We start from the raw sequence: 22,544 nt of genomic DNA on the forward strand, positions 1-22,544 counted from the left end.
TGAGGCATCGAGACCAGCCCACAGCGTGCATTCAACTCCTGTTCAGGTGGCACACTGCTGCCTGTTTAAATGTGTCCGCCTGGCTCAGATGGTAGAACTATTACCTGTGGATCAGGAGCTTGTGAGTTCAAGCCCAACTCCTGGCCTTGAACGTGTTAATCCAGGAATACACTTCAGTGAGGGAGTGCTGCATTGGCAGAGGTATCGATCTTCGGATGCCACATTAAAGCAAGGTTCCTATCTGTTAAAGATCCCACAGCACTTTCTGAAGAAGAGCAGGGAGTTCTTCTAGTGTCCTGGCCGGCATACCACCTTCAACCAAAGCCAAACAGATAAACGAGACATTCACCTCATTGGTGGGATCTTACTGTGCGCAAAATGGCTGCCATGTTTTCCTACATAACGAGTCAGCACTTTCAAAGTGATTCATTGTATGTGAAATGCTTTGAGACGTGATAAATGCAAGTCTTTCTTTAACTGCCCCAGGCATTGGGGTTTGAAAGGGTTTGAAGGTGTTTCAGTCTTCCTTCCATTTCTCTCTCCATTGAAGAATCAGTGAACTTAGTAAGGAACTTGCTGTGATAACAGAGCAGTCACTGTGGCATTTCAAAGAATGAATGTTTCTGCTATTATCAGTTTATAAGTAGAGTAGGTGCATGCATGTGGAGGAACAAAGGGACCTTGGAGCGCATGTCCACAGATCCCTGAAGGGAGCAGGACAGGTAGATAAGGTGGTTAAAAAGGCATATGGGATATTTTCCTTATTAGCCGAGGCATAGAATATAAGAGCAGGGAGGTTATGCTGGGACTGTATAAAACATTGGTTAGGCCACAGCTTGAGTACTGTGTACATTTCTGGTCACCACATTACAGGAAAGATGTGATTGCACTAGAGAGGGTACAGAGGAGATTTACAAGGATGTTGCTAGGGCTGGAGAATTTTTGCTATGAGAAAAGATTGGATAGGCTGGGGTCGTTTCCTTTGGAACAAAGGAGGCTGAGGGGAAATTTAATTGACGTATATAAAATTGAGGGGTCTAGGTAAAGTGGATAGGGAGGACCTATTTCCCTTAGCAGAGGGGTCAGTGACCAGGGGGCGTAGATTTAAAGTAATTAGTAGAATGATTAGATGGGAGCTGAGGAGAAATTTTTCACCCAGAGGGTGGTGGGGGTCTGGAACTCACTGCCTGAAAGGGTGGTAGAGGCAGAAACCCTCAACTCATTTAAAATGTACTTGAAGTGCCGTAACCTGCAGGGCTACAGCCCAAGTGCTGGAAAGTGGGATTAAGCCGGGTAGGTCTTTTTCGGCCGGCATGAACACGATGGGCTGAATGGCCTCCTGTGCCGTAATGTTCTATGTATCATCTGGTGTGGTACTGATCCATACAGACCAGGAAGATTCAAACCCTGTTCTCTGCTCTGACCTGCTCTCTGGTAGTATTGGGAAAGAGTCAAATGGAAGAATTCTATCCATCTGTGAGGTACATTAAAACTTCCCGATAGCCTTTTCCATTATAAATTCCTATGTCCTTTATCGTCGCTGGGTCAGAATCCTGGGACTCCCTGCCTTTCATTGTTATGAGAGCAGCTTCCCCACACAGACTTCAACAGTTCAAGAAGGCGGCCCACCACCTCAGGACAACGAGGGACGGGCAATAAATGCCGGCCTTGCCACATCCCAAGAATCAATTTTAATGTTTTTTGATGGAAACTCTCTTGCCAGAATTACACCTTCCTTCCACTGCAGCTGCCTTTACTGTTGGGTGTGTGGAGAGTGATGATGGATTGTTCATTGTTTCTGCAGTGATGGAGCTGGCCTTGTGTAATGTGTATCCTGGAGGTGAGGATGGCTGTGACTCCTCCCAATGGCTTAGTGAGTGACTGAATCGCACAGACGAGAAAGGTCCAGGTCCAATCCTTAACCTGTGGGGCACTACATATGAACTCAGTGCCCTTGGGTTAAAGGTGGGAGATATCAATCAGGGTCTCTGCTCCTGACCACCGTCCACTGACCCCTGCTTAACAGTGCACATTGGATAAGGACAGGATGGAACTTGGCTGCGTTGTCTGCTCTCCTCGCACAGTCTAAATCTAGTGTAAACAACCACTCTTTATCAAGAATGGCCACTGGGATTGAAACGCCTGGGATAGATCCTTCTCCATGAATCAGCCATATCACCGACCGAGGAAACGTGTCCCTGGTTAGGGAGAGGAATATGACTTGTGACAGAGAATTCCGCTTTCTGCCCAACCTCCCCATAAAGGATTTTTTTTCTAACCTTCCCCTTTAATTCTTCTTCTGATTATCTTTGTTTGTGAGTCCTCTCACAAGTGTGAGTAGCCAGAATGCAGTGACCTTCTGCTAGAGGAAACGCCCTGTTAACAGAAACCTCATCTGAGTTACACGGAAAAAATAAAAACTGCTTATAGTTTTGTGACATGCCAGCAACTCTGCCTTCAGAGGTAAGTCCAGTATCTCCCTCGAGTGCCTAGTCTTCATTTCTCAAGCCTCGACGGTATGTCGATGGCAAGCTGTTTGACTGTGCTTGGCGAGGCTAATTTTGTCCTCGGCTATGTTTGTGTGAATCACAAAAATAGTGACTGGGGCATTAGGGTTTGTGCTGGTTTAAAAGTAGAATGCACATTTGGTTTCTGCTCTCCGATTTCACTCCTAAATTATTAACCAGTGCTTGTAAAGTAAACACTAGAATTTATCATTTGTTTTTTTTAAAGTACATCAGCCAATATTATTCTGTTGAACATCCTCAGATCAAATGTAAGAGGGTTTCTTTACAGCCTGGTAATAAAGAGGAAGAATTATAAATTGAGTAATAAAGTCGCTCGGGTAAATTCACACAGACACCAGCATTAATTATCACACTAACTTAATGTGCGAGCACATTTGCAATAAAGTTGGTCATTCATTTCATATTATTTGTGCTTACAAGTGTGTTAATGGCCCTGCCCAGTTTTGGCCTATTGACTCACACCAGCATGGTGACCAATTGGTCAGTTATATAAAGTTGAGAAAACTGGATAAATAGTTGGAGCAGAGGGAGCTAGAGGTCTATGGGGAGGGGGGACAGTGGGATTAGCTTTGGCTTGTGCGCTCTTTTCATTAGGGATAACGGGATAGTAACCAGGAGCGCAGATCCTAGCCAACTCCATCCCCAACACAAGGCACCGTGCGCTCCTCCAATTCTGGCCTCTTGCGCATCCCTGATTTTCATCGCCCCATTTCATTGGAGGCCATGCCTTTGGCTGCCTAGGCCCTAAGTTATGGAATTCCCTCCCAAAACCTCTCCTGCTCTCCTCCTTTCAGACGCTCCTTAAAACCTACCTCTGATTAAGGGCATGGCAGTGAGCAGGAGAGTGGGATTAGACTGGGTCACCTGTTCTAATATCTTCTTTTGTGGCTCGGTGTCAAATTTTGTTTGATCACATCCCTGTGAAGTGCCTTGGGACATACGTTAAAGGTGCTACATTAATGCAAGTTGTTGTTCAAATTGTAACGCCCATATTGTCAGGCCAGCTGAGATCAGCTAACAGCACAAGTCAGGGATCAAACCTGACACCTTCAGTCCTACGTCAGAGCTGCACTCAACAACTGAACAGCGATCCAATTATACCCGAGGCTCTTTAGGATTTTAGAAAGTTGACCCAGAGATTGCCGATCTCAGGAGTTGATGGGATTAACATGGATTGACCGAATGATCGGTTCATGGAATGATCCAGCACAGAAATAGGTCTTTGGCCCAACTCTGCCCTGTGTTTTTCTCTACATGAACCTCTCCAGTGTAATTCCACTCTCCCCCTCACTCCCCATACCCTTTAATATCCCTCCCAGTCTAATCCGACTCTCCTGCTCACTCCATACCCTTTAATATCCCTCCCACTCTAATCCCACTCTCCCGCTCACTCCCCATACCCTTTAATATCCCTCCCACTCTAATTCCACTCTCCCCCTCACTCCCCATACCCTTTAATATCCCTCCCAGTCTAATCCCACTCTCCCTCTCACTCCCATACCCCTTAATATCCCTCCCAGTCTAATCCCACTCTCCTGCTCACATTCCATACCCTTTAATATCCCTCCCACTCTAATCCCACTCTCCCTCTCACTCCCATACCCCTTAATATCCCTCCCACTCTAATCCCACTCTCCCTCTCACTCCCATACTCCTTAATATCCCTCCCACTCTAATCCCACTCTCCCGCTCACTCCATACCCTTTAATATCCCTCCCACTCTAATCCCACTCTCATGCTCACTCCCCATACCCTTTAATATCCCTCCCACTCTAATCCCACTCTCATGCTCACTCCCCATACCCTTTAATATCCCTCCCACTCTAATCCCACTCTCATGCTCACTCCCCATACCCTTTAATATCCCTCCCACTCTCCTGCTCACTCCCATACCCTTTAATATCCCTTCCACTCTCCTGCTCACTCCCATACCCTTTAATATCCCTCCCACTCTAATCCCACTCTCATGCTCACTCCCCATACCCTTTAATATCCCTCCCACTCTCCTGCTCACTCCCATACCCTTTAATATCCCTTCCACTCTAATCCCACTCTCCTGCTCACTCCATATCCTTTAATATCCCTCCCTCCCAGTCTAATCCCACTCTCCTGCTCACTCCCATACCTTTAATATCCCACCCACTCTAATCCCACTCCCATAGTCTTTAATATTCCTCTTTTTCAAGGAGTTATCCATTTCCCTTTGAAAATAATTCATGAACTCTGCTTTAATAACAGTTTGTATCGGACATTTCCACATTCTAACCACCATCTGCTATGTAAAGAAATTTCCTCTAATCTCCCCTATAATTTCTTTTGTAATTATCTTAAATTTGACCCCTCTTGTTACTGCTTTTCTGACCAGTGGAAACAATTTGTCACTAATTACCCAGTCATAACCCCTCTCTACCAGGTCACCCTCAACCTTCTCAGCTCTTGTGAAACAGTTTTAACCTCTCAAGTCTCTCGTAACTATAACCTCCTCCTCCATCCCTGTAACACCCCAGCGAATGTAGGCTGTGTCTTTTAATCCTATATATTCCCATGGTACAATTTGACTTTGACAGCACACAAATTTGATTACCTACTTACAATCTGTATATGACACTGGCTGTTGCACCACTATAGTTAAGTCTGATTTCAACTCCTTCCATTTTCTTGCTGGATAGGGAAAGAAACGGGAGCATCATGAACGTGGGACTATTCTCATCCTTGTGTTTAAATCTCTCTTTGGCCTTGCCCCTTTCTAACTTAGATTTTAATTTCTCTAGCAATGAGGCGGCACAGACACAATGGGCCGAATGGCCTCCTTCCATACTGTAAAACTCTGTGCATCTCTGGGTCTACCTCCCTCAGGTTGGAAGGTAACGAGGCTTGACGATTACTCGATTAAAGTCGAGTTTCTGAGCTGCAGGAAGTTCAGTCTCCTCCTCTCACAGGGTTGTTTAGATGTTTAGTTGAAGTCGGTGGGGGAGGATTTTGAATATTTGTTAGTAGCCAGAGTGCAGTGACCTTCTGTTAGAGGAAACACCCTTTTAACAGAAACCTCATCTGAGTTACACAGAATAATAAAAACTACTTGTAGTTTTGTGACATGCAGCAACGATGCCTTCAGAGTTAAGTCCAGTACCTCCCTCGAGTGCCTGTTCTTCATATTCAAGCCTTGTGTTGGCAAGCTATTCGACTGTGGTGGGCGAGGCCAATTTTGTCCTTGGCTTGATATCCACACATGCGCAGGCTTTCCATCAGGGATAACTGGATCGTAACCAGGAGCGCAGACCCCTGCACAAGGTACAGTTGGGTATTGTAACGCCCACATTGTCAGGCCAGCTGAGATCAGCGAACGGCACAAGTCAGGAATCAAACCTGACACCTTCAGTCCGACGTCAGAGATGCACTCACTGAACAGCGATCCAATTATACCTGAGGCTTGCAATCCCAACTTTTGGGGAGCCCTGTGGACCTTTAGGATTTTAGAAAGTTGATCCAGAGATTGCCGATCTCAGGAGTTGATGGGATTAACGTGAATTGACCGAATGATCGGTTCATAGAATGATCCAGCACAGAAATAGGTCTTTGGCCCAACTCTGCCCTGTGTTTTTCTCTACATGAACCTCTCCAGTCTAATCCCACTCTCCCGCTCACTCCCCATACCCTTTAATATCCCTCCCAGTCTAATCCCACCCTCCCGCTCACTCCCCATACCCTTTAATATCCCTCCCAGTCTAATCCCACTCTCCCGCTCACTCCCCATACCCTTTAATATCCCTCCCAGTCTAATCCCAATCTCCAGTTCCTCCTTTAAATCCCTCCTTAAAACCGACTTCGCTCACTGGGTTTTTGGTCACTCCATCTCCTTCTTTGGCACAGGGTCATTTTTTGATTACCCCCCTGTGAAATGTTTGGGACATTTTTCGATGTTAAAGGTGCTTTTTAATTGCAAGTTTTTGTTATTGCACCATCCATAATAATAAGGGGCTTTTAGTTTTAATAGAGAACTTTCACTTCCGCTGTGAATGCTGGGATAGATCCACCTCCATAACTGGTAAATCCCATGACCACACTGGCGGTGAAGAGTGTAATGGGAAAGAGAGAACGACTTGCATTTAAATAGCACCTTCAATGCCCTCAGGACATCTCAAACCACTTCACAGTCAATGAAGTACTTTTGAAGTGTAGTCACCGTTGTAATGTAGGAAACACAGCAGCCAGTCTGTGCACAGTAAGATCCCACAAACAGCAATGAGATAATGACCAAATCATCTGTTATTTAGATGTTCGTTGAGGGATAAATGTTGACCAGGATACCAGGAGAACGCCCCTGTTCTTCTTTGAATAGTGCCATGAGATCTTTTATATCCACCTGAGAGTGCAGATGGGTTTAACGTCTCACCTCTGACAGTGCAGCACTCCCTCAGTACTGCCTAGATTTTTCTGCTCAAGTCTTTGGAGTGGGGCTTGAACTCATGATCTTCTAACTCAGAGGCGAGAGTGCTACCCAAGAGAGGGAAGAATACATTAATGCCACGTAGCCTATGTGATAGGCACAGATTGCTACCTTTAACGGTGTTAATGTTTTGGGCATGTGGTGATAACTTAGATCTATGGCTTGTATCAGAAAAATCTCCCCATAGGATTTGTGCAATGACATAGGGTGACCAGCTTTTTAAATTCACACGTGCAAAACAGTCTGATTGCGTTTTCGGAATTGAGAAATGGGCCTGTTTGAAGTTTTGCCTGTGCTCACATCCTTATCTTAAAATCCAGCTTTGGGGAACCAGATTTTCCTTCTGACCCTGTTTTACTGGACGGCCCAGTCCAAAAGTAGCCGGGGCAGGGGATGGGGGATGTCTGCCTCAGTGATGCATTTTGGAAGGAAGAATGAGGAGAGGTAATACAAACTAAATGGTACAATTTTTAAGTGGGTGCAGGAACAGAGGGGTTCACATATACAAATCTTTGAAGGTGGCAGGACAAGTTGGGAAGGCTGTTAAAAAAGCATACGGGATCCTGGGCTTTATAAATAGAGGCATAGAGTAACAAAAGCAAGGAAATTATGCTAAACCTTTATAAATCATGGGTTAGGCCTCAGCTGGAGTGTTGTGTCCAATTGTGGGCGCCACACTTTAGGAAGGACACCCAGGCCTTAGGGGAGGTATAGAGGCAGTTTACTGGAATGGGCGTTTAACTGTACTGTGCAGTGATATTGCTGAAAGAACAAAGAGAATCATTAACATACACGGTGTACCTGCAAACCTTCATATAAAATACACTGCTCGGTTAGAGAATAAGCCATACCTTCTGCTTCTAAAGGCTCGAGTCAGATCTCCACTGCTATTCATTGTAATCATCCTGCCTGGCATGTTCAACGGAGTGTAAACTGTGCCTTTGATTTGCAGGCCAGCCTGTGGCCTCCCCTCAAGGATGAGGGACTTCAGTTATGTGGAGAGACGAGAGAAGCTGGGATTGTTCAGAGAAGGTTAAGGGGAGATTTAATAGAGGTAATAAATTAGTAATACAAGGTCACTGGTTTCAGATGTTCCATTCTGGTTTGTGAGCCACATGCAGTAGAATTTGACAGTGACAGATACTGCCAGTAATACATGCCCACTGGGGCTATGATTTCCTCTGTGGGTTCGTGACCCTCACTCGGTACAGTTCTACAATAGCAGAGACTCCCAAAAGTACATGTTCACTGGGGCCGGGAGTTCCACTCTGATTAGTGACCCACTAGAACTGTGTAAAACACTAGTTAGGCTACAGCTTGAGTACTGCGTACAGTTCTGGTCACCACATTACAGGAAAGATGTGATTGCACTAGAGAGGGTACAGAGGAGATTTACAAGGATGTTGCCAGGACTGGAGAATTTTAGCAACGAGGCAAGATTGGACAGACTGGGGTTGTTCTCTTTGGAACAGAGGGGGCTGAGGGGAGATTTAATTGAGGTGTATAAAATGATGAGGGGCCTAGATAGAGTGGATAGGGAGGACCTATTTCCCTTAGCAGAGGGGTCAGTGATCAGGGGGCAGAGATTTAAAGTAATTGGTAGAAGGATTAGAGGGGAGCTGAGGAGAATCTTTTTCACCCAGAGGGTGGTGGGGGTCTGGAACTCACTGCCTGAAAGGACGGGAGAGGCAGAAACCCTCAACTCATTTAAAAAGTACTTGGATGTGCACTTGAAGTGCTGTAACCTACAGGGCTACGGACCAAGTGCTGGAAAGTGGGATTAAGCCAGATAGTTCTTTTTCTGCTGGCAAGGACACAATGGGCCGAATGGCCTCCTTCTGTGCCATAACTTTCTATGATTCTGTGATTCTAGGTGTTCAAAATTTTGATAGAGTAAATAAGGAGAAACTGTTTCCAGTGGCAGGAGGGTTGGTAACCAGAGGACACAGATTTAAAATAATTGGCAAAAGAACCAGAAGGGAGATGAAGAGACATTTTTTTACGCAGCGAATTGTTATGATCTGGAATGCGCTGCCTGAAAGGGCGGTGGAAGCAGATTCAATAGTAACTTTCAAAAGGGAATTGGATAAATACTTGAAAAGGAAAAATTTGCAGGGCTGTGGGGAAAGAGCAGGGGGAGTGGGACTAATTGGAGAGCTCTTTCAAAGAGCCGGCACGGGCACGATGGGCTGAATGGCCTCCTCCTGTGTTGTATCATTCTATGATTCTAGTTGGCAGCTCTATTGGAATGTCAATGAATGTATCCGATGGATGTGTTAACAGAGCCTCTTCTTACAGCAGCATTGTGCTGCATTGTGTCACCCTGTCAGCTGTGTTCACCTGAGAACTCGCTACAAATCTGAAAATAAAAATTTCTAGACCCAAGAGGAACATGTTCTCTTGCTTCAGAGTGTGTGCAGGGATTTGTCGGTGCCCGCTCAGGTCTGTAGATGGCTCTGTGTTAGAGCAGGGACTCTCTTCATTGCTCAGCACGTCTCCCCTTTTCCAGCCTGTCCACTCTTTGATTAACTGATCGGCTGTGGTGAGCTGGATCCTGTCTGAGCAGAGACGTGTGCAGCCGGTGCACAGCTCAGCACTGACAGTCCGCAGAAGGGAGGGAGGGAGAGAGACAGAGAGAGAGAGAGATAAGGCAGCTCAGACTGCAGAAGGGAGGGAGGGAGAGAGACAGAGAAAGAGAGAGAGAGGGAGGGAGGGAGAGAGAGAGATAACGCAGCTCAGTCTGCAGAAGGGAGGGAGGGAGAGAGACAGAGAGAGAGGGAGGGAGAGAGACAGAGGGAGGGAGAGAGAGAGAGAGGGGGAGGGAGAGAGGGAGAGAGAGACATAAGGCAGCTCAGCACTGACAGTCTGCAGAAGGGAGGGAGGGAGAGAGACACAGAGAGAGAGACAGAGGGAAGGAGAGAGAGGGAGAGGGAGGGAGAGAGACAGATAAGGCAGCTCAGCACTGACAGTCTGCAGAAGGGAGGGAGGGAGAGAGACAGAGAGAGAGGGAGGGAGGGAGGGAGAGAGAGAGAGGGAGGAAGAGAGAGATAGAGAGACGGAGGGAGAGAGGAGAGGGAGGGAGAGAGTGAGAGGGAGAGTGAGGGAGGGAGAGAGATAAGGCAGCTCAGCACTGACAGTCTGCAGAAGGGAGGGCTGGAGTGGGAGGGAGAGAAAGAGAGAGGGGGAGGGAGGGAGAGAGAGGGGGAGAGATAAGGCAGCGTGAGATCCTTCAACTCTCACAGGGAGCTTTCATTTTCTTCGCTTCATTGAACATGCCAGGCAGGACGATTACAATGAATAGCAGTGGAGATCTGACTCGAGCCTATAGAAGCAGAAGGTATGACTTATTCTCTAACCGAGCAGTGTATTTTCTATGAAGGTTTGCCGGTACACCGTGTATGTTAATGATTCTTTGTTCTTTCAGCAATATCCCTGCACAGTACAGTTACACGCTCAATGAAAGACCACGATTCTGTATCTTTAGCTGCTTTTGTTTCACGACCTTCAGTGTTGTATCACACTGGAGGCTTTATTCCAGCGCGGAGTCTCACTGGGAGAGTCGGGGGGGGGGGTGTAAAGCTGTACCCCAATCTCTGAACCTTCACCCCATCTCATGAGGCTGAGTGCTGGGATTGCTTGTGGTTCCTGTTTTTTTCTCCCTTTCCTCTCCTGATGGTGTTGACCTGCACAGGGTGGGTTGTGGGGTGGAGGGGGAATCCAGTTCCAAGGTACCCCCACCCCCAACGTGAGACAGACATGGACAGATTCGATTGGGTGGGTGAGTTTCAGATTCGATTGGGTGGGTGGGCTTCAGATTCGATTGGGTGGGTGGGCTTCAGATTCGATTGGGCTTCAAATTCGATTGGGTGGGTGGGCTTCAGATTTGATTGGGCTTCAAATTCGATTGGGTGGGTGGGCTTCAGATTCGATTGGGTGGGTGGGCTTCAGATTCGATTGGGTGGGTGGGCTTCAGATTTGATTGGGCTTCAAATTCGATTGGGTGGGTGGGCTTCAGATTTGATTGGATGGGTGGGCTTCAGATTCGATTGGGCTTCAAATTCGATTGGGTGGGTGGGCTTCAGATTCGATTGGGTGGGTGGGCTTCTGAGGCCAGCACCATCCTGTCCTGACATGAGGTCCATGTACACACAAGGGTCACTGGATAATGAGCAGGAGCTTGACCCCCAACCCCAGAGGCACTGAGGCCAATATCAGCACGGACCAGGGGTTGCACCTGATCAGTGTAGTTCAGCACCACACCGGATGGTGCACGGACCCCTTTTAGTGTAGGGGTATTTGGTTAATCTTCTCTCCTTGGCAGGTGCAATTCCATTGCTGCCCACCCAACCCTCCAATCTTTACACGTGAGCTCTAATGATGAGTACAGGTGGGCTACTCCTGTGGCAGCGTCTCAGCTGAGACTGAGCTAGAGCTCGCCCATGGACTGGATAATGACCAAGAGCAGAATCCTTGGCCTAGGCACTAACCCTCTTCCCTAGCCCAGGATATGGAAGACTATTGGGTGTTATTAAGCTTATAAGGGGGGGATTGTGAGGGTTTCAAGCAGAGAGTCGGCCCGAGCTATGAAATGTCAATCTCTCTGCTCCATATCTTGTTCTGAGTCTGAGGCAGGCCCACCAACTCTCCCTCACTCACTCAGCAGGACTTTGACCTGGGAGATTCTGATCTCCTGCTCCCCCCACATCTGCCTCAGGATTGCGACCCCCCTGAATCCATGCACCGTGCTTGTAATTCCTGTCATGTGTCTCTCTGGACCGTGAGGGTAAGCGAGAGAATAGTGTGGCGGTCTGGGCTATCCCAGCATTCACAGCGATAGTGAATGACTCGTATTGAAATGAGTACATGGGCTGAAGAGTGGGGGGGAGAAAAGGGGGAGATGCATGAAGAAAAAGATGGGGAGAGAGAGCGGAACAAAGAGGCGAGAAAAATAATTTATTTATCTCACCTGGATGTCCCCTGGGGCCCATGGACCAAACGCAGTTTGCCTCATTTAACCAAGTTGAGGGTCTTGGCTTGAGGTGGTGGCTGATAAGAACATAAGAACATAAGAAATAGGAGCAGGAGTAGGCCAATCGGCCCTTCGAGCCTGCTCCGCCATTTAATAAGATCATGGCTGATCTGATCCCAACCTCAAATCTAAATTCATGTCCAATTTCCTGCCCGCTCCCCGTAACTAAGGCTGAGGTAAAGGGGGTGACTGGAACCTCTCTCCGAGGGTCTAACCATTATTGACAGCTCTGGCAAAAAGGAGCCTTGTTGTGATTGTCTTAAAGTGTTTCGCAAATGGATTTGTTGGGATTATCATGGATTACAATTATACTAATTAGGAACAAGCCACTCCTTCATGTCCTGCTGCATCTGCTGATGTCTGAGTGAAAGTTGCTGAGTTTTTTATTCCCGCACTTCCCTTTTTGTTTCCTGACCCTTTGTTTGGTCGGGGCTGCAGCTATTGTGATTTCAGCTCCTTGGGGTGAAAAAGGAATTTAGGGATTGGAACAATTTTTTCTCCCCCGTTTCCCCCGAGCACTGGTCCATGCTGGGGGAGGGTGGCCAAGGTGAGGCTGCACTCCAATACCTTAACCAAACTGCCGATCTTCACGAGTGCCAGCAGATTATTTGATCGTGGTGCGGGCAGCGTATCTACGCCCGATCCTGTCCTCACTCGATGCCCACACGCATGCACTTCTGGGCTGGATAGTGATCAGTAACAACAACTTGCATTTATATAGCGCCTTTAACAGAGTTAAATGTCCCCAAGGGGCCTCACAGGACCGTCATCAAAGAAAATTTGACACCGAGCCAGATAAAGAGATACTAGGACAGGTGACCAAAAGCTTGGTCGAAGAGGTAGGTTTTAAGGAGCGTCTTAAAGGAGGAGAGAGAGGCGGAGAGGTAGAGAGGTTTAGGGAGGCAATATCAGAGCTTAGGGCCTAGGCAGCTGAAGGCACGGCCGCCAGTGGTGAGGCGATTAAAATCAGGGATGTGCAAGAGGCCGGAATTGGAGGAGCGCAGAGATTTTGGAGGGTTGTAGGGCTGGAGGAGGTTACAGAGATCGGGAGAAACCCTGGTTGATGTCCCCCCCCCCTTCCTTAGCCCAGGGAAGTTGGAGCTAATTGTAGCTTTCCAGCTACTGTCCTGGCTAACCTCCAGTTAATTCAGCATGGATTGGGGAACCAGGGACTTTCCTAATCTGAGTAGCTCAGTCCCTCACTACACAACACATTTACCCAATAAACCATCAGCGTCTTAGCTTGTGGCCTTCATGGGCCACTTAAGTGTGCACCCTGGAGCCTTGTAGACCAGTTATGAAGATCAACTCTACATTCCCTTTAATTTACATATACCTTAAGTTGCCAATCCTATCAGATTTTAGGGTTCTCATCCTTGTTTTCAAATCCCTCCATGGCCTCACCCCTCCCTATCTTTGTAACCTCCTCCAGCCCTACAACCCTCTGAGATCTCTGCGCTCCTCCAATTCTGGCCTCTTGCGTATCCCCGATTTTAATCGCTCCACCATTGGCGGCCGTGCCTTCAGCTGCCTAGGCCCTAAGCTCTGGAATTGCCTCCCTAAACCTCCCCACCTCTCTACCTCTCTCTCCTCCTTTAAGACGCTCCTTAAAACCTACCCCTTTGACCAACCTCTCCTAATATCTCCTTATGTGGCTCGGTGTCAATTTTTGTCTGAGAATCGCTCCGGTGAAGCGCCTTGGAAGGTTATAGTACGTCAAAGGCGCTATATAAATGCAAATTGTTGTTCTGATTTAGGATTTACCCACCAAAGAACAGCAGTTCTCAAACCTCCAGGTTCGCAAAGTTCATACAGGGCAAACCAGCAAGGTAGAAACGCAAGGGCAAATAGGACTGGACGGCCTGGCCTGCGAGGGATGGATTGCTGGGGTTCGGGGGTCCCTAGACTCTCAGGTTGAACATCGCGCCTTTCTGTAGAAGGGACAGTGCTGGGAGCATTGGCTTTGATCAACAGCTGGTCATGGAAACACTCTCTATTTTAGTCAATGTCCTCGTTACTTCAGTGTTTCATTTCATATTTCTATAATTAGGAGGAGTAGAACTTAGTTATTTGGACAGGAGCAGCTGTGAAACTTTGACTCATTGCTCAGGTCCGGCTCTTCCTCAAATCTGTCAGTGATTTGATGGCAAGACTTTTGTTAAAGGGCCTAGACCGGGTTTAACCTCACTGTTGGATGTTGTTACACGGTTAAAGAGAGACCTTGCATTTATGTCGCACCTTTCACATCCTCACGATGTCCCAAAGCGTTTTACAGCCCAATGAATGACTTTGAAAGTGTAGTCACTGTATGCAAACATGGCAGCCAATTTGCGCACAGCAAGGCCCCACAAACAACAACAAAATGAACGACCAGATAATCTGTTTTGGCGATGTTGGTTGAGGGATGGATGTCGGCCAGGACACTGGAGAGAACTCCCCTGCTCTTCTTCAAATTGTGCTGTGGGATCTTTTTTGACAACTTGAACAGGCAGATAGAACCTCGGTTTAACATCTCATCTTGAAGACGGCACCCATGACTCCCTCAGTACTGCACTGGAATGTCTGCCCAGATTATGTGCTTGAGTCTCTGGAGTGGAGCTTGGACCCACTGAGGCAAATCGACACTTTGTTCTTGCCTAAGACGGTCTCACCATCTGATTCCACTGTTTGTCCTTTGACCCCAGTTTTCCCTGAAGGTGCTGTCTCGTATTGGGGTTCAGTTCCACAGGTGGTGGCAGCCCCTCCTCCCCTCCGAATACCTCGCCCAAGGGGCCATTCTGGCAACCGAGAGCAGACAGGCCATGTTATTGTGGGAGACACCATAGCTGATCTCACCTGTGCACTTTACACCTGGGAACACTGGGTAAAGGTCAGGACCGGTGACCCTGGCTGATGTTCCTCTCTCTAAGCCAAGATCACAGGGTGCATTCACTGGATGACAATCACCGGGGTAATTTTTTGCTGCCATTTTTCCACAATTACTACAAGTGGAACACAAGTTACATTCATGAACAGTGGTCCCGATCTGTAAAATAGGCCCTGGATCATTAATAGAGGTCATAGGTCATTGACATAGGCACTGGGTCATTAAAGGAATCCTGGGTCATTAATAGAAGCCCAGGGCTATTAAGGAGTCCTCGACCATTAACAGAGACTCTGGGTCATTAACAGAAGCCCTGGGTCATTTATAGTTTTTAAACTGTTTAAATTCATTTGCTCCACGTGGTTTAATTTACCACCAGCCTTAACTTGCCCATCAAAAACAGCGGAAAATGGCCTATTATTTTTTTCTTCAGTTGAGACTTTAGGCCGAAGTCCTGACTATTTTGGTAGCTCAGGTGGATGTTAAAGATGCTGGTGTCCTGGCCAACATTTCGCCCTCAACCAACATCACCAAAAACAGGTTCCACTGGTCATTTATCTCACTGCTCTTTGTGGGATCTTGCTGTGTGCCTGATGGTTGGCAGGCTTGCCAAATGATGACAGTCACTGCACTTCAAAGTAATTTGTTGTAGGTGAAACACTTTGAGACGCTTTTGAGGATAAGGGATAAGGCCTTGTACAAATGCAAGTAAAGTTTATAGTTTTCACTGAGAAATATCAGTGAAAGTTCAAGGCCCATATTGAAGGACCCCAGCAAGGTTGAAAACCGTCTGAGACCAAGAGTCAATCGAGAGACAGTGACCAGGAGAGGCCAAGCTTCGGTTTTGAGAGCCTGTAAATTGTAGGAGGAAGGGAAAACTGAGGGAGGGGAGGAGTTCTACGGTTCCAAGGCCCTGGGAAAGGTTCAGAGACGATGAGCGAGGATAATGGGGAGGGAGAAGAGTTTGTAGACAGCATATTTGGAGCTTGGGAGAAAACTCAGGAGTAACGGTCTTGGCAGAATTGATAACAGAATTATGGGAAAGTTGTGATGCAGAGCGAGGGAGGTTGGAGGCCCAAGGTCAGAGAAGGACCAGTTATCAGACAACAAGCTTGCACTCTGCCCAGGAGTGTAAGGGAGGTGCTAGAAGGGCCTTCTAAATGTTAGGCACTGCATTAACCATCTAGTTACTGTCCAATCAGCTCTAATGCCTTCTGTTAGGACAATTCCAGCATAGGTTGATAATTGCCCATCACCCCCTGTGCTCGCTGACCTACATCGGCTCCCGGTCTGGCAACGCCTCCAATTTAAAATTCTCAACCTTGTCTTCAAATCCCTCCATGGCCTCACCCCTCCCTGTCTATGTAAGCTCCTCCAGCCCTACAACTCCCCCAAGATCTCTGCGCTCCTCCAATTCTGGCTTCTTGCGCATCCCCGATTTTCATCGCTCCATTATTGGCGGCCGTGCCTTCAGCTGCCTGGGCCTAAGCTCTGGAATTCCCTCCCTAAACCTCTCCGCCTCTCTACCTCTCTCTCCTCCTGTAAGGCGCTCCTTAAAACCTACCTCTTTACCTGTCCTAATATCTCTTTATGTGACTCGGTGTTAAATTTTGTTTGATAATCGCTCCTGTGAAGCGCCCTGGGACGTTTTACTGTGTCAAAGGCGCTATATAAATGCAAGTTGATCCCCTTCTGGCTTGACAGTGACCGTTGAGAATGTTAATGAGCCTTAGGCCTGTACCCTGAGGCTTGGATTACAGTCAATGTGTCAGGAATGCCCAGGAGTGATTTATTGTCCCACACTTGATAAATTCAATAGGTAACTCTGCCAGTTGCAGACTCTTGCATTCTCTGATCCCAGTAACATCAGAAATGTGTCTGTTAAAGAAATGGTTTTCCCATGCAGAGCAAAGTTTACCGGCCGATTTGTTTATTTTTTTCTCCAAATGAGCCGCACAGGCTGAGTGAGGACATTCTCCATTCCCAGGACTGTCCAGTTCGGGGTATTTCTGGGCGGTATCAGCCTGCAGCTGTTGTGCAGGATCGAAAGATCGTGACGTGGCCAGGCTCCCACAATGCTCCAGTGTTGATAGGGAGCCAAACAGGACAGATTTAAGCCCTAATTTATGCTGAGTTGGCAGATCTCAGCTGGGGCAATGCTCTCCCCCTGCATAGCCCCACCTCCAGCCCCCGCCTAGGCCCAAGCAATTCCCTCCCTAAACCTCTCTGCCTCTCCTCCTTTAAGACCCTCCTTAAAACCCACCTCTTTGACCAAGCCCCCTCCTAATAGCTCCTTCTTTGGCTCGGCCTCCATTTTACTCATGCCTCTGTGAAGCATCTTGGGAAGCTTGCTTTTCTACATTAAAGGTGCTAAATGAGCAGAAGTTGTCATTGCTCCCATGGCAACTGAACCTTGGCAGGCCGGGGAGAAGTTAGGTCACAGCTTATTACACACCGAGCAAAGGCACATCATTTAAAGGGAAATGGACAACAGAAAAAAACACCAGCAAATCAAATACAAAATAATCAGGGGTACCAAAAACGAAAGACTCAAGAAAGGTCAAATAAATAACAACAACTTGCATTTATATAGCACCTTTAACGTAAAACGTCCCAAGGCGCTTCACAGGAGCGTTATCAAACATAATTTGACACCGAGCCACATAAGGAGATACTAGGACAGATGACCAAAAGCTTGGTCAAAGAGGTAGGTTTTAAGGAGTGTTTTAAAGGAGGAGAGAGAGGTAGAGAGGTTTAGGGAGGGAATTCCAGAGCTTGGGGCCTAGGTAACTGAAGGCATGGCCGCCAATGGTGGAGCGAAGGAAATTGGGATTGCACAAGAGGCCAGAATTGGAGGAGCGCAGAGATCTCAGAGGGTTGTAGGGCTGGAGGAGGTCACTGAGATAGGGAGGGGAGAGGCCATGGAGGAATTTGAAAACAAGGATGAGAATTTTAAAATCAAGGCGTTCCTGGACCAGGAGCCAATGTAGGTTAGCGAGCACAGGGGTGATGGGTGAACGGGACTTGGTGCGAATTAGCATACGGGCAGCAGAGTTTTGGATGAGCTCAAGTTTACAGAGGGTGGAAGATGGGAGGCCGGCCAGGAGAGCATCGGAATATTCGAGTCTGGAGCTAACAAAGGCAAAGAAAGAATAAAATAGTGTGCCAAAAATTCTCAATAACGGAAAACAAATTAAAAAAGCTTTAAGCAAAGGAGGCAGATGAAACAGGACATGAAGACCCAAGAAAGGACAAGCAGTTATTAAAACAAACTCAATTTTTACAGAGAATGTTACATTTTGTTTTATATGTTTTCACTTGGAGCAGCCTCGAAGGAGATCACCAGTGTGTGAATCTGTATTTTAAGCTCTTGTGACCCACAGTTGAAATAAGTTCTATTCTCTTACTTTTACAAAGGAAAACTGAAAGCCAAAGGACTTCCTTTGATCCAAAAGGGATTGCAGATAATACACACAGAACGCAAATGAAGATTGCAAGATGTCACCTCCCAACCAGTCGAATAACTACTTTAAGCAACATCTCGGCAGTGTAAGAAAGGATATACTTGCCATAGAGGGAGTGCAACGAAGGTTCACCAGACTGATTCCTGGGATGGCAGGATTGAGTAGACTAGGCCAGTATTCTCTAGAATTTAGAAGAATGAGAGGTGATCTCATTGAAACAAAATTCTTACAGGGCTCGACAGGGTAGATGCAGGGAGGATGTTTCCCTTGGCTGGGGAGTCTAGAACCAGGGGTCATAGTCTCAGGATAAGGGGTCGGCCATTTAGGACTGAGAAGAGGAGAAATTTCTTCACTCAGAGGGTGGTGAATCTTTGGAATTCTCTACCCCAGAGGGCTGTGGAGGCTCAGTCATTGAGTATATTCAAAACAGAGATTGATAGATTAAGGCATCAAGGGATATGGGGATGGTGCAGGAAAATGGCGTTGAGGTAGAAGATCAGCCATGATGTTGTTGAATGGTGGAGCAGGCTCGAGGGGCCGGATGGCCTACTCCTGCTCCTATTTCATGTGTTCTTATGTATTATGTGTTACTATTGCCCAATGAGATTGCAAGAAGGCAACATCAGTCATGACGTAGAGAAGATGTTTCCATTTGTGGGCGAGTCCAAAACTAGGGACCTTAAATATAACCTAGTCACTAATAAATTCAATAGGGAATTCAGGAGAAACTTCTTTAGTCAGAGTGGTTAGAATGTGGAACTCGCTACCTCAAGGAGCAGTTGAGGCGAATAGCACAGATGCATTTAAGGGGAAGCTAGATAAACACATGAGGGAGAAAGGATTAGAAGGACATGGTGATAGGGTGAGATGAAGTAGGGTGGGAGGAGGCTCGTGTGGAGCATAAACACCAGCAAAGACCAGTTGGGCCGATTGGCCTGTTTCTGTGCTGTAAATACGATGTAATTCTATGTTAGAAAAAGTAACCAAGGCCACTTGATTACTACTGGCCCATAAACTGACTCATAAGTGAGACGCAACATTTTTTTTAACTGTTTATTGAAACTGACAATTCAAATTTTCAAGACCGAGGTCGATAGATTTTTGTTGGGTAAGGGTATCGAGGGATACGGAGCAAAGGCGGGAAAATGGAGGTGAGTTTCAGATCAGCCATGATCTAATTGAAAGGTGGAGCAGGCCTGAGGGGCCGACTGGCCTCCTTCTGTTCCTATTGCAAATTTCCTATTTTTGGTCACAGAAGGATTAATCCACGTTTCTCAAAGTTACTGATTGACCTGCGGTGAATTTTCAGCATTTTTGGTTTTTATTCCAGATTTCCAGTATTTGTAATATATTTAATCTGTTACAGGGAGTACTTGAGAACTGTGTATACAGAACCTCAGTTAGGATATTGTGTCCTATTCTGGGCACCACATCAAGGAACGCTGTGAATCATGGGCATTGGGCGAAAGAGCAGGGGAATGGGACTAATTGATAGGTCTTTCAGAGAGCTGGCACGGGCACAATGGGCCAAATGGCCTCCTTGTGCTTGACTTGGGTGCGATGCAATGCCCGCCTGGCACTTGTTGTCTATTCTGACCTATGCCTGAGGGTTTCCTTTAGAACCAGACCCCAGCCAGGGTTAACACCTTCAGGAGGGTTTGAGGTCAGGGAGTGGCGGGGGGAAGATTGCGAATGAAACACATACCACTGCCCACTCCCTCTGCCATCATGGATAGCGTTCCTTAGGCAGGTTTTACGGTCGAGAATTTCTGACAAGTGGGAGTGATAATTCCTGTTGGCAGCTGTATTTACAGAACTTCAGCTAGGATACTGTGTCCAATTCTGGGCATCACACTTTAGGAAGGACGTCAAGGCCTTGGAGAGGGTGCAGAGAAGATTTACCAGAATGGTACCAGGGATGAGGGACTTCAGTTATGCGGAGAGACTGGAGAAGCTGGGGTTGTTCTCCTTAGAGCAGAGAAGGTTAAGGGGAGATTTAATAGAGGTGTTCAAAATCATGAAGGGTTTTGATAGAGTAAATAGGGAGATACTGTTTCCACTGGCAGGAAGGTCGGTCCCAAGAGGAAAAGATAATTGGGAAAAAAGCCAGGGGGAGGTGAGGAGAAATATTTTTGCGCAGCGAGTTGTTACGATCTGGAATGCGCTGCCTGAAAGGGCGGTGGAAGCAGATTCAATAATAACTTTCAAAAGGAAATTGGATAAATACTTGAAGGGGAAAAATTTGCAGGGCTATGGGGAAAGAGCAGGGGGAGTGGGACTAATTGGATAGCTCTTTCAAAGAGCCGGCACAGGCATGATGGGCCGAGTGGCCTCCTTCTGTGCTGTAAGGGATTCTAACAGCCTTCAGTCTCTGTATTCACCCTTCCCCCACTGCTGTGCCTTTCTTATTGGGAGATGAAGATTTCCTTTCGCACTGCGTGCAGCAAAATCATGACGGTTTATAAAGACCGTGTTTATAAATTTCACTGTGCCCAGCCCGTAGAAAACATCTTCCCGCTTGTTTCCCGCTAATTCACACCGTCCCTTTAATTCCTTCTGCAGGTGCAGTAACCGTGGTAACGTTTACCAATGATTGACAGCTGTCAGCTCCGCCCGTCAGGATCCGACTGGGGATGAAGCCTGATTGGCTGCGGACCATCAGGTGACTCAGCGGTTCGAGGGTCATTCGCCATGGCGAGGATGGCCACGGCTTTGGGCGGCAGCGCCGTCAGTAGCCAGACTATGTTCTGCAGCCTGGATGCCCCCGCCAACGCCATCAGCGTCTGCCGCGACGGCGCCCAAGTGGCGGTCGCCGGGCGGAACATCTTCAAGATCTATGCCGTGGAGGAGGACCAGTTCGCCGAGAAGGCCAACCTGCGGGTAGGCCGCAAGCCTTCGCTGAATTTCAGCTGCGCTGACGTGGCCTGGCACCAGATGGAGGAGAACCTGCTGGCGACCGCAGCCACCAATGGCGCAGTGGTGACCTGGAACCTGGGCAAACCGTCCCGCAACAAACAGGACCAGCTTTTTATGGAGCACAAACGCACGGTCAACAAGGTTTGCTTCCACCCGCTGGAGCTGTACATACTACTGAGCGGCTCGCAGGACGGCTCCATGAAGTGTTTCGACCTGAGGCGGAAGGAATCCGTCTGCACCTTTTCAGGTAGCGTTCAGAGTATGACAGAGGCCAGGTGTGTGGATTATTATCTGTAAATTGTCTTCTCATCCCCCGCCACAAACTCCGTTCCCTACCCACCGATTCCATCCCTCTCCCTGGCCACTGTCTCAGGCTGAACCAGACCGTTCGCATCCTCGGCGTCCTGTTTGACCCTGAGCTGACCTTCGACCCCATATCCTCTCCATCACCAAGACCGCCTACTTCCACCTCCGTAACATCACCCGTCTCCGCCCCTGCCTCAGCTCACCTGCTGCTGAAACCCTCATCCGTGCCTTTGTTACCTCTAGACTCGACTATTCCAATGCTCTCCTGGCCGGCCTGCCATCTTCCACCCTCCATAAACTTGAACTCATTCAAAGCTCTGCTGTCCCGTATCCCAACTTGCACCAAGTCCCGTTCTCACATCACTCCTGTGCTCGCTGACCTACATTGGCTCCCGGTCCGGGAATGCCTCGATTTTAAAATTCTCATCCTTGTGTTCACATCCCTCCGTGGCCACGCCCCTCCCTATCTCTGTAACCTCCTCCAGCCCTCCGTTCCAAGATCTCTGCAATCCTCTAACTTTGGCCTCTTGTGCATCCCCCACTTCCTTCGCTCCATCATTGGCGGCCGTGCCTTCAGCCGTCTAGGCCCTAAGCTCTGGAATTCCCTCCCTAAACCTCTCCGCCTTTCTCTCCTGTTTTGAGGTGCTGCTTAAAACCTACCTCTTTGGTCACCTGTCCTAATGACTCCTCCTTTGGCTCGGTGTCAATCTTTGCCTAATTACGTTCCCCTGAAGCACCTTGGGACGTGTTACTACATTAAAGGCGCTAAATAAATGCAAGTTGTTGTTGAAACGGGGTCCATATCAAGCCCATGTAGAAGGGGACGAGTCCTTTCTCTCTATGGCTAGAACAGAATTCCCCTACAGTTTGAGTAGCTGAGCTATACAGACAGCCGTACCCCGTGTTTGATCCCTGGTCTATGCTGAGTGAGCTGATCTCAGGCTGATGAGGAAACGCAATGCTGGGTGTAATTCAAGGGCCTTTGTTAAAC

General features: G+C 47.6%; 1 protein-coding gene across 3 annotated transcripts in view; it reads left to right on the forward strand.

The window, feature by feature from the left end:
- Positions 1–59: 59 nt before the first annotated feature.
- The window catches only part of LOC137305711 (GATOR2 complex protein WDR24-like), a 44,404-nt gene continuing 21,919 nt past the window's right edge, over positions 60–22,544 (forward strand). Inside the window, exons 1-3 of one of the 3 annotated variants that reach the window (XM_067974636.1) lie at positions 9,861–10,312; positions 18,285–18,416; positions 20,894–21,494. In XM_067974636.1, coding sequence (XP_067830737.1) covers positions 21,023–21,494 — 472 coding nt within the window. In that variant the 5' untranslated portion in view covers positions 9,861–10,312; positions 18,285–18,416; positions 20,894–21,022. Of the gene's footprint in view, positions 2,464–9,860; positions 10,313–18,284; positions 18,417–20,893; positions 21,495–22,544 lie in introns of those variants that run through there. The other 2 variants (XM_067974637.1, XM_067974635.1) reach the window with 2 other exon arrangements.

The sequence above is a fragment of the Heptranchias perlo genome, chromosome 40 (genome assembly GCF_035084215.1).
Source record: "Heptranchias perlo isolate sHepPer1 chromosome 40, sHepPer1.hap1, whole genome shotgun sequence".
NCBI lineage: Eukaryota > Metazoa > Chordata > Chondrichthyes > Hexanchiformes > Hexanchidae > Heptranchias > Heptranchias perlo.